Raw genomic sequence first — 11,232 nt, forward strand, 5'->3', positions numbered from 1 at the left:
CCTCTTTTCTGGGCTCTCAGCACCTTGTCCAAACACCCATCATGTCACACGTGACGCCGTTTAGTAATTGGGTTTCGTGTCTGGCTTCCCCACCAGCAAGGAAACTCCTCAAAGCAGCAGCCCGGTCACCTTTTATCTTCCAAGTGCTCAGAACAGTCCCTGGACCCTAATAGGGGCTCCATAAAGGTTTGTTAAATTACCACCTAACTTTATCAAGTGCTTATGTTCTTCTAGGTTCTAAGTGCTTTAGATACATTATTTCCATTAATCCTTACACCCACCCTCAGAAGCAGGTGGTCTGAACCCAAGTGGCAGGTGACCAAAACCAAGGCATAGGGAGGTTAAACCCCTTGCCCTGAGTTCACGAGCAAGGGGCACAGTGAGCCTTTGAGCCTGCAGAACCAGGACTCCTAATAGGGCCCAAGTGGAAAGAATTGAGGCCTGGATGTCTGGGGAAGAAGCAGGGGAAGGTGGCCAGGTGGGATGGGCAATTCCTCATCCCGTGGAAACAGCAGTACCTGCATCTCAGGTGCGGCTGTCTGACCTGTGGTGTGGATGGGGGGTTCCCGGGGCAGACAGGTAGCCTGCCGGCCTTTCTCGCTCCTCCACGCTCACTTCCCCGTCCCCCGGCCCAGCCCATGCAGGTGCTGTTCTCGGGTGAGGCCACTCACCGCAAGTACTACTCCACTACCCATGGTGCTCTGCTCTCTGGCCAGCGCGAGGCCGCCCGTCTCATCGAGATGTACCGGGACCTCTTCCAGCAGGGGACCTGAGGGCCCTCTTCACTGCCCAGCGTGTTCCTTACAGAGCCACTAACTCGTGACTGCCAGCCCTGCCCCTCGCTGCTGTGTGCTCCTCATTTTCTAATCCGCTGTAGACTGGATTTGTATCTTTGGTAGAGGTAGACACCCTGACTGGCTTCAGGTCTGGTCCTGTAGCTCTTCCTTTTCTCCATGCCAGTTGGGGACCAGGGTGGGGCCCGTTGACTTACCTCTGTGCTCTGACCTCCCCTCCCCTCCCCCCTGCCTTGTTATTGTAAGTGCCTTCAACACTTTGCATTTTGGGATAATAAAAGAGGCTTGCCCTTCCCGTGCTCCTCAGCTTCTCTCTTCTTTCATTTACCTTAGCCTCTTCATGTGCATGTGTGTCTCTAGTTGGTTTTTGTTGTTGTTGTTGTTTTGTTTTTTAGCCCATCCTTTTTGAGTGAGGGGATGGTGGGAGGGCTGTGACCTGGCTATGCCCCCAGAAGGTAAAGTATCTGCCTTTACTGGAAGGAGTACCCCCTTACCTCAGTCTGTTTGTGGTTGTTTGCCTTCCTGCTGGTGAGACCCCTCAGGGCTCAGGGCTCCTCACTACTCAGCTCAGCTCCTTCGGGATGGGCCTGTGTCTGCCCACTGGCCCTTTGCTGGACCTCTCAGAGCCCTACTGGGTGGCATGGCCACATGGAGTGAAGGTGAGTTCATGGGAGGGGACATCTGCTGTGGCTCCATGCCCGCTCAGGGGTATTAATTAGTAGTGAGTGTCACCTGGCCTTGGGGCCCTAGGTCTGGCCTTTGGGGTGGCTGCTGTTGACTTCTGGGAAGGAGGAGAGTCTGGCCATTTTTGGGGGGAATATTCTGAATTGTGGCCCACCTGCTGTATTCCAAGGGCCTATCACTTATTGGGGGTGTTGGTCTTTTCGGCTTTTTTTGCTGAATGAACCCCCCCGATGCACACACTCAAACACACACACACACAACCCCCTCCCACTGGCACGCATGCGCACACATACAGACACACTCACCTGTGTGTGTGTGCACACATGCATGCACATATGTGTGCGAGCACAGATGCACATCTACACATACTCTCACATGATACACCAGCCTGCACCCTTTCACCAACACACAACCTCATGTACACGCACATGCAAAGAGCCTTAAAGAACATTTAGTCATGTTCTTCTTTCAGACTGCTAATGACAGAGTTCTAGAAGTAAGGGATTTGGGTGGGGGAGGACGTTGTGAACCTCCAGCTGGGCCTGCGTGGTTGAACTCTGTGAACTTAGGTTGGGTCCCCTTCTCAGAAGCAGAGGGCCCGGCTCCTGCTGTGACCCCACGTCCCCTCCCCCCTGTTGCCTCCAGTGATGATGGAGCTGTTCCTGCCGTGGGCACATCTATACCGTGGCCTGCCTGCGTTTGCGACACACACACCCCCGCACCCCCCCACCCCCCACCCCAGCACCTGCTCTCGCTCACAGGCACCCTTGCTTTGCCCAGGTGGGTCCTCCTGGATCTCACGTCGGGGACTCGTCATCACCTGGCACGTAACTTAGAAAACTGTAAGCGTAGAAACATTTTTTGAGAAGAGGTTCCATTGACATGGTGCAAGCTCAAAGGTCATAAAAGGGCGCCTAGGACCGTCCCCTCCCACATCGGTCCCCAGGGGTCTGGCTGCTCCCCACCGCCCATGTTCTTAGAGGCTCCATTTCCAGTGTCCATGTAAATAGGGGCCCTTCTTGCTCCCTTTTAACACAAAAGTGACCCAAGTATTCATCCCGTCCTGCATTTTGCTTGTTTTCGTTAATGTAATATATCTTGGAGATCTTTCATAGCGGTGCTTTTATGGAGACAATGTAAATTTGGACTTTGCTGTGGTCCAGGGGGAGGTGTCTCCTTCCCGGCCCACAGTCACTTTGTAGGAAGCGCTGTCTGTGGACTTCACCTCGGGAGGCCCTGACCCAATGTGCACCCTCCCGTGTCTTCGGTTTTCCCCACTGGCTAAGGTGGGGTGAATCGAAGTGGCCTGGAACATAAGGAAGGGGGAAGAAAGTAATAAGTAGATACCCCGGATCATCGGCAGAGGAACTTTAAAGGGCTCCGTGAGGTGAAAGTGTTCTAAGTGTTTATTCCGTGATTGCATGTTGGGCAGCTTCAGATATGGGCAAGGGGGAGGGAGGGAACGTTCACTTAGAGCCATCCATCTGCCAGGCAGGGCGTCCGTTGTGAATGCTGGGCACACGGGCCTCTTAATTTGATATGGAGGCCAGCTCAGGCTGGGGAGGGGGACTTATCCCCATGGGGAGTTAAGTAATGGCCCCCAAGGTCACTGAGGTCTGACTCCCATTGCAGGCTCTTCCTATTTACTGCACTGAAAAGAAGAGGCTGGTGCCGGCAGGGGTGGGGGTCGGTGGGGGAGGAATCTGAGGCCATTGCTGGAGAGATTGGCTATGGGTTATGCCGTACTGGGAAACTGTGTGTCAGATTCCGTCAATAGAACCAGCTGTGGTACGTCCATACAATGAATACCATGTACCAATAGAAAAAAAACAAGCCGTTATTTTCAACATCAGTTCATCTCTAAAACACGAGGTTGAGTGAATGAGGCCAGACACAAGCCTATATATACTGTATGATTTTTTAAATATGAGGTTCAAGAACCAACAAAACTAACTATAATGTAAGATATGAGAGGACGGGTAGTGCCTGGGAAGAAGTATGGGTAGGGGTGCTTTCTGGGTTGCAGAGATGTTCTGTATCTTGACCTGGATGGCGGTGGAGTGGGTACATACATTCGTAAAAATGCACTGGGTTATACGCTGAAGACTAGACATCGTTCTGTGTGTATGATATAACTCAATTTAAGAAGTTTAAAGAAGAGTCTGAGGACACCCATCCCCCCACCGTCCCATCCCAAAATACACGTTTGTGTTGACCCAGTGAATTTCGACCTTGCAGCGGAGAGGACACATGCCGAGAGCAGATAAAGGGAGGAAGGACCTACTTATGTCTCCCTGGCTGCCTGGTGATAAGGACTGGCCTTGTGCTTACTAGCATGTCTTGTGCTTACTAGCATGTCACCCTTTATCAGACCCCTGGCTTAGCTCCCCTCATCTGGGCATCAACAGCTGGGTGAGGGAGGCAGGGATTGTCTCACAGCAGAGGAGATCCGGGTTCTCAGAACAGTTTGGGACTGTGCAAGGCCACGCAGCTTGGAGCCCATGCCATCTGAGTGGGAGTGAGCCACCCTGGGAGGAAGGTGGGGACAGGTGCGGGAGGGGCGGCCCTGGAGAGTGGGCCACAGCCTTCCGGGATGCCACCTCTGCATCGAACAATCATGTAATGTGGGGAGCATTTATGATTTGCAGCACCACACACAGATGTGAAGCAGATAAAAGCAAGGGCCATTCAGAAACAAGACAGACTAGACGCACCGGGAACAGAGGCTGAGTTCCTTGCTGTGACTAGGTCTCTGAGGCAGCCTTGGCACTGAGGGACACTCAGAGGCCTCTCTCAGGGGTGGCAAATGTGGCATGCACAGGCCACCACCCACGTCAATGCCTGCTCAACAATTCCTATCCCCCACAGAAAACACTTGAGAGGAGATGTCTCTGGCCCAAGATTCTAGTAGGATGGTTGCGGTGCTGTGGGCATCGGTGAGGCCGTGGGCCAGGTGTTCAGTTGTGGTCTTGTGGAAGCCTCAGAAATGTTCCTTTCAGGGGCCCAGGGGGTACTTGGCAGGTACTGTGTCTTCCCACCTTGGCTGGTATGGGACGGGTTAGCAGTTAGCTCCTGCTTTGTGGGAGCCACTGCAATGTCTGTGCTGCCCACAAACAAATGTGGGAGAGAAGCATTTCTGGTTTGAGTCACCCTACATTTACTTGGGCCTGTTGAGATGAGCCCGAGGGTAACCCCAAGGTACAGAGCGAGGTGGGCTGCTGGTTCAGTTCTAGAAAACCACCTGCTTAATTAATGGTCTGCCAAACATAATGGTAGAGTTATAGGAGGCCGTGCTGTCTTATAATGACTGGCTGGGCTGTTTGTTGGGGCTACTCCTGATTTGTGTAGGGTAATCAAATCTCAACGGATGGGAGGCACTGTGGCCCTACTAAGGTGGCCTCCAGGACATCTAAGCTCATGGAGGGTACGTGATAGAAGAAGGGAAGGGGCTGGTCACAAGCTCTGCTTCATACTAACTGGAGATGTGGATACAAAAGCTGATCTTGCCTTTCATGAATCTGGAAGTGGTTGTTGAACACTGATTTTTTTTTATAGGGACTGATTTTCAAAACCTGGCTTTCTGTTAGAAGATGCAAAATGCCAGACATATTTTATTTCAGTAAGCTCAGTATTTGAGCAATTTTAAGACAGCCCACCCCCTCCCCGGGTGTCCCCTGTCAGCTCTCTCCCTTCATCCTCTGAAGCCCCTGTCTCCTCACTGTCAACCAACAACAATGTCTCCTGCTTCATAGTCTCAAGAGAAGCCACCGGAGGCAACTTCCTTGCCAAATCTACGAAGAGCTCATCTTCACGTCCATCCTGATAGGGACCACTCCCATTGCTCCCTACACAAGGAAATCCGTGACTCCTGTGCGTCTCCTGCCCAAACTCAGGGACCTTCCTGCATTCTTCCCTCTCCCCCTTCGCTCCACTCCATCTTTTCTGTCCACATTTCAAGACGCCCTTGTCTTTCCCATCACCCCATCCTCTTTCTACCACCTTCCTTTGCCTTCCTTTCAGCCAAGCTTCAGATGCTAGCATTTTCTACACTTGGTCTCTCTGCATCTCACTATCCTTACTCTAGCGGTTGTCGGTGGGGGTCCTTAGATTGCAGAGAGAGGCACAGGAAGGGCCGTGCTGCCTCCCCTTCTCACCAAGGCTGGGAGAGGTGGGGAGAATGTGCGGCTGATTCCAGGGTATCTGGAAATGAGGGCAAAGTCGTGGTCTGAAACGGTCCTCTGGCGCCATCTGGTGGTCATCTGGGAATACAGCCCTCTTGCGGCAGGGAGAACAGGTCTATGCTGGATTCTTCTCTGGGGGCTTTTCTGAATTCAACACCAAGACCACCACCCAACAAATAAGTATTTTCAATTTACATAGAATAAGTGAATAAAATAAGATTGTAATTGTAACTTATTCTAGAGTAGCATTTATTTTTCATTTTTTTAAAAAAAAAAGATTTTATTTATTTATTTGACAGAGAGAGATCACAAGTAGGCAGAGAGGCAGGCAGAGAGAGAGGAGGAAGCAGGCTCCCTACTGAGCAGAGAGCCGGATGAGGGACTCGATCCCAGGACCCTGAGATCATGACCCGAGCTGAAGGCAGCGGCTTAACCCACTGAGCCACCCAGGCACCCTATTTTTCATTCTTAACGGTAAAAAGAGACCTTGGTGGCCCCAAGGTAACATTTTCTCTCTTTCCTTCTCTTTCTTTCCTTCCCTCCTCCCTCACTTCCTCCTTTCATTCTTCCTCTCTCTTTCCCTTTCTCCCTTCCCTTTCTTTACCAGACCTTCAGCGCTTTCCTTTTGCATGTCAGCCTCAAAAAGAATTAATTACGCTTTAATAAATACATTCACTAAAAAAATAAATAGATTAAACATTGAGCCTATTTGTCTTCCAAACAAACAAAAGTTGGGCTGTATGATTTGAATTCTTTTAAATTTGTTGAGTTTGCTTTATGGTCCAGGATATGGTCTATCTTGGTACATGATCTATAGGGCTTGCGAAGGATGTGTATTCTGCTATTGTTGGGTGGAAGTTCTATGGATGTTGATTAGATCCTGTTGGTGGATGGTATTATTGGTTTCTTCTATATCCTTGCAGATTTTCTGTCTAGTTCTAGCAATGGTTGAGAGAATAGTGTTGAAGTATCTAACTATGGTTATGGATTTATTTATCCTTTCAGTTCTAGCAGGTTTTTTTGTAGTGTCAATAGACTATTTTAGAACAGTTTTAGACTTAAGAAAAGGTATATATAAGAGTCCCTTGCCTCCAACCATTTTTCCCTATTATTAATATCTTACATCGTTATTGTATGTTTGTTACAACTAATAGAACCAACAATGGTGCATCATCGTTCACCAAAGTCTGTAGTTGATTCAGATTATTATTTTTTTTTTTTAGTTTTTACCTAATGTCTTTTATCTGTCCCAGAATTCCACCCAGGATACCAAGTTCCATTTAGCTGTCGTGTTTCCTTAGGTTCCTCTTGGTTGTGACAGTTTCTCAGACTCTCCCTGTTTTGGACGGTGTTACCCATCTTGAGTGTGGTTAGGTAGGATGTCTTCTACTGGAATTTGTCTGATGTTTTTCTCATGGCCAGACAAGGGTTATATGCTTTGGGGAGGAAGACCACAGAAGTCAAGGGCTGTTGTATCTCATCATATCAAGGGTACCCACCACCAACATGATCTATGACTGTTGATATTGATCTTTCTCACTTGACCTTGCTCGCTTGACTATTGGTCAGGTTTCTGCACTGTGAAGTTATTCTTTCCCCCACTTCCCATGTTCCAGTCTTTGGAAAGAAGTCACTATGGGCAGCCACAGGTAAGGAGTTACGTTCCTCTCCTTTAGAGTGTCTACCTTAATCTGTTGGAGTTCTTCTGCACAGAAGAATTCTTTCCCCTCTCCCCCAGCCTCCTATTAATTTATTCAGTAAATCATGTCTATGTATCAGAGATTTATTTTATGCTTGGGATTATCCAATACTACTTAATTTTGTTATTAAGTTGTTCTAGCTTTGACCATCGGGACCTCTTTCAGTTGGCTCCTCTGTCTCTTTGACGTACCCCTATCAATGTGTGTGTGTGTTTCATCTTTTGAACACTTATTTACTTTTTAGCTCTACATGATATTCCAGGCTCAGCTGGCCTATGTCCCTGCGCCAGTCATAGAAACAGCCACTTCTCTAAGGAACCCTAGCTCCTTTTGATAGAGGATGGTTTTAGAAACCAAGGTTTGGGTATTCAGTGTGCTTGTTGCCATGGAGATGTCTCTGCTTCTAGTCTCTCTCAGCTGACAGCTATGTATACACTAACCATGTGCATATACATATCTATGGGCATTTTAATATGTAACTGTTTGTGTCTATATTAAGTATGGATTCTTAGGGATCCCTTCCTCACCACAGGCATCATTCTAGCTGCCTCCCATCCCCTTCATTCCCGAAGGGTATTTTCACTGGATGGAGGGTTCTGATGGACAGCTCTGTTCTTAGAGCCCTTAAATGCTGCGCTTTTTGTCTGGCTTATGTGATTCTGATGAGTAATCTGCTGTCTTTAGAACTGTGTTCCTCTAGAAGAAGGTGTCATTTCTCTCTTGCTTCTCTCAAGATTTTCTCCCAAGTTGCCAAAGCCTTCAGACTCAGTATCCAGGTAATTCCCTTTAATGGAGCTTTCTGGTGATGTTACTGTCTTGTCTATAACTCCTGTCCCTTCTGGTCAATTTCTGTCTTCTGAATTCCCCCAGCACTGCAGTTTGCTTCTTTACTGTGCTTCTTCACTGTACTTGTCTTGTTTGCTAATAACATGACCATGTGTCTTAGGTGGTTCACAGAGATTATAACATCCTTGTATTCCTCAAGTATTTAAGTATTTAAGTATTAGCATTCAAGTATTTAATAAGGGTGCAAAAAAAAGTTTATTGACTGGTGAAGGTAATAATAGAATTGGTGTAAAACCTTCTGGCTTTTAAAAATTAATTTTTAGTGATATAAATAGTTGTGAAGATATTCTCCTAAAAAATAAAGGAACTTTACAGAAAAAGCTAGAGTTGCCTGTGATCATTTCCTTAATTCTAAGCCCCCTGCCCCCTTAAGGATTTGGTGTTCGTCCTACCAAAAAATACAAGAATCTGTTTCTACATCCATAATATGTAAATGTAAATTATATTATATTTTGTATATCCATGTATTTTTAGATAAATAGAGTTGCCCTGTACATACTCTCTTTCAATTTGCTCTTTTGTTCACACAACAAAAGAACTCTCTGCTTAAATTATGTATCTCATGTATTCCTTTTAGCTGATAGATAGCCTTTCCTTGTATGACCATACTCCATACTTCACTTTGTCAAGGATGGGCATTTTGTTGTTTCTAGTTGTTCGTTATTATAAACAATGTTGCAATAACAAGAGACAATGCCCCTGTGTGCACATGTGTAAAAGTCCCTGGGTCATAGGGCATAGTATTTTCAGTTTTGGAAGACACTGCCCAATTATCCTGAGAAGAGGTTTACCAAATTTACACTCCCACAAATAGAGTATGAGAACACTTGTATTTATGCCATTTTGCCATCATTTAGTGTACTGAAAAACCCATGTTTTTAATTTTTTTGTCATCAGCTAGGTAAAACCAGGTGTCTTATTTTTTTCCTTAATTGTATTTCCCAACTAGTGATATTTTTTCTTATGATTATTAGACATTTGGGGTTTTCTTCCCCCCAGGTGTTGTCTGTCTTGTCCTTTAGCCCACATTTCTGGTATTGTCTTTTTCTTAGCGATTTATAGGAGTTTATAAAAATATATTTAGGATAATAGTCTTTTTGTCCATGATATGGATTGCAAATATTTTCTTCTAGTCAGCTGTATTGTTTATGGGGTCTTTTCACATACAGAAGCTTTACATTCACAAAAGAATGAACTTATCAATCTTTTTTTGTTTTGTTTTTAGAGAGACAGAAAGAGTGCGAGTGGGAGGGGGAGGGGCAGAGGGAGAGGAAGAGAGAGAGAATCTCAAGCAGGCTCCACAACTCCGCACAGAGCGCACAGAGCCTGACCCGGGGCTCTATCCCATGACTGTGACATCATGACCTGAGTGGAAACCAAGAGTCGGATGCTTAACTGACTGAGCCGCCCATGTGACCCATCGATTTTGTGCTTTTTATAACCTTTTCAAGAATATGCATTTCTATCCCAAGCCATAAAGCTAGTATTCTGTGTTTTTATTTTTATTTTTTAAAGATTTTACTTATTTATTTTACAGAGAGAGATCACAAGTAGGCAGAGAGGCAGGCAGAGAGAGAGGAAGGGAAGCAGGCTCCCTGCTGAGCAGAGAGCCCGATGCGGGACTCGATCCCAGGACCCTGAGATCATGACCCGAGCCGAAGGCAGTGGCTTAACCCACTGAGCCACCCAGGCGCCCCTATTCTGTGTTTTTAAAAATAATTCTTAAGTTTTTATATCTTTAGATCTTCAATGGACTTGTGGTATGAGGCAGGGGTGGGGCTTCGTGCTGGTTTCTCATTGTTGGCTGCTTATCCCAAAATCACCTGTTGCATGAGTTACCCTTTCCCCACTGATGTGAAATGTCATCAAATGATTATTGTTGGGGAATAGGAGGGCTATTTGTTTTTGAATATTGGTTGATGCTTGGCTACACTGCAAACTCTTTTATTCGTTTCCATTATTGATCAGTTACTTTGCTTGGATGTTGTGGGTAGAAGATCATATTAATTGCAAAATTAGATAGTCCTGTTTCTTTACTGCCAATGTACTTGTTTCTTTTTCTCTTTTCTTACTGCATTAGTAGAGCTACCGATATAATGTTGAGTAAAGGAGTGATAGGAGGATCGTAGCCTTGTTGCTGACTTTAATGGGAATGCTTCTGAAGTTTCTAATAAGTATGCTATTTGCTTTTGTTTTCTGGTGGGTACCTTTCATCAGGTCAAAGAAATGCCCTTCTTTATCTAGTTCGTCATGGTCTTATTATAAATGAAAATTGAATTTTATCAAATGCTTTTTCTGTATCTATTGGAGAGTATCATAGGGTTTTTCTCCTTTTACCTGTTCATGTGTTAATAACATTAATATTCTGATATTTTCCTTGTATCATGGGGAACAGTCTTTACGTTGTTGTACCAGTCAGCTTAAGCTAAATTCTGCTCTGGTAACAAGCAATCCCTAAATCTTAGTGAATTACAACAGAGGTTTATTTATTGCTCATGTCATGTGGGCACTAAGGATTGATTTCATGTCTTCTTAATTCTAGGACCCACGTTGATGGAGCATCTCATGGTAGACGGAAAAGCAGATACTGGAGCATCTTAACATTTCTACTCAAGAGTGACATATATTACTTCTATTCACTTTTCCTTGGTCCAAGCCCATCAGTGACTAAGCTTGATGTCAGTGACTAGGTATATAATCCTGTGGAAAAGTGCCCAGCAAGTTGGGGCAGCGGATGTTTTCATAATTATAATATAATCTATCACACTGGTCATGATATAGTATTACTTTAATTTGTTGCTGGATTTCACGTGCAGATATTTATGTAGGCTTTTGTATCTATGTTCACAAGTGACCTAAGATGTTTTTGTCTTGGGCTTTCCCGGGTTTTTTTTTTTTCCTTCTTACTCTCTTGGGCTTTTAAAATAATTTGGGTAGCTTTGCATCTTTTTAGTATATCGATTGCAGAAGTCTGTATAGAATGTTAATTACCTGTTTCCTGGAGTTTTAAAGAGCTTACTTGCAAAA

The 11,232-nt window shown here is 45.7% G+C and overlaps 1 protein-coding gene across 5 annotated transcripts in view; it reads left to right on the top strand.

Annotated features, from left to right (window-relative positions):
• Nucleotides 1–11,232, top strand: part of SMOX (spermine oxidase) — a 51,597-nt gene extending 40,365 nt beyond the window's left edge. For 3 of the 5 annotated variants that reach the window (XM_059133851.1, XM_059133849.1, XM_059133850.1), the window contains exons 7-8: nt 97–186; nt 636–1,100. In XM_059133851.1, coding sequence (XP_058989834.1) covers nt 97–186; nt 636–773 — 228 coding nt within the window. In that variant the 3' untranslated portion in view covers nt 774–1,100. Of the gene's footprint in view, nt 1–96; nt 187–635; nt 1,101–10,747 lie in introns of those variants that run through there. The other 2 variants (XM_059133853.1, XM_059133852.1) reach the window with 2 other exon arrangements.

This window comes from Mustela lutreola, chromosome 9 (genome assembly GCF_030435805.1).
Source record: "Mustela lutreola isolate mMusLut2 chromosome 9, mMusLut2.pri, whole genome shotgun sequence".
Taxonomy (NCBI): domain Eukaryota; kingdom Metazoa; phylum Chordata; class Mammalia; order Carnivora; family Mustelidae; genus Mustela; species Mustela lutreola.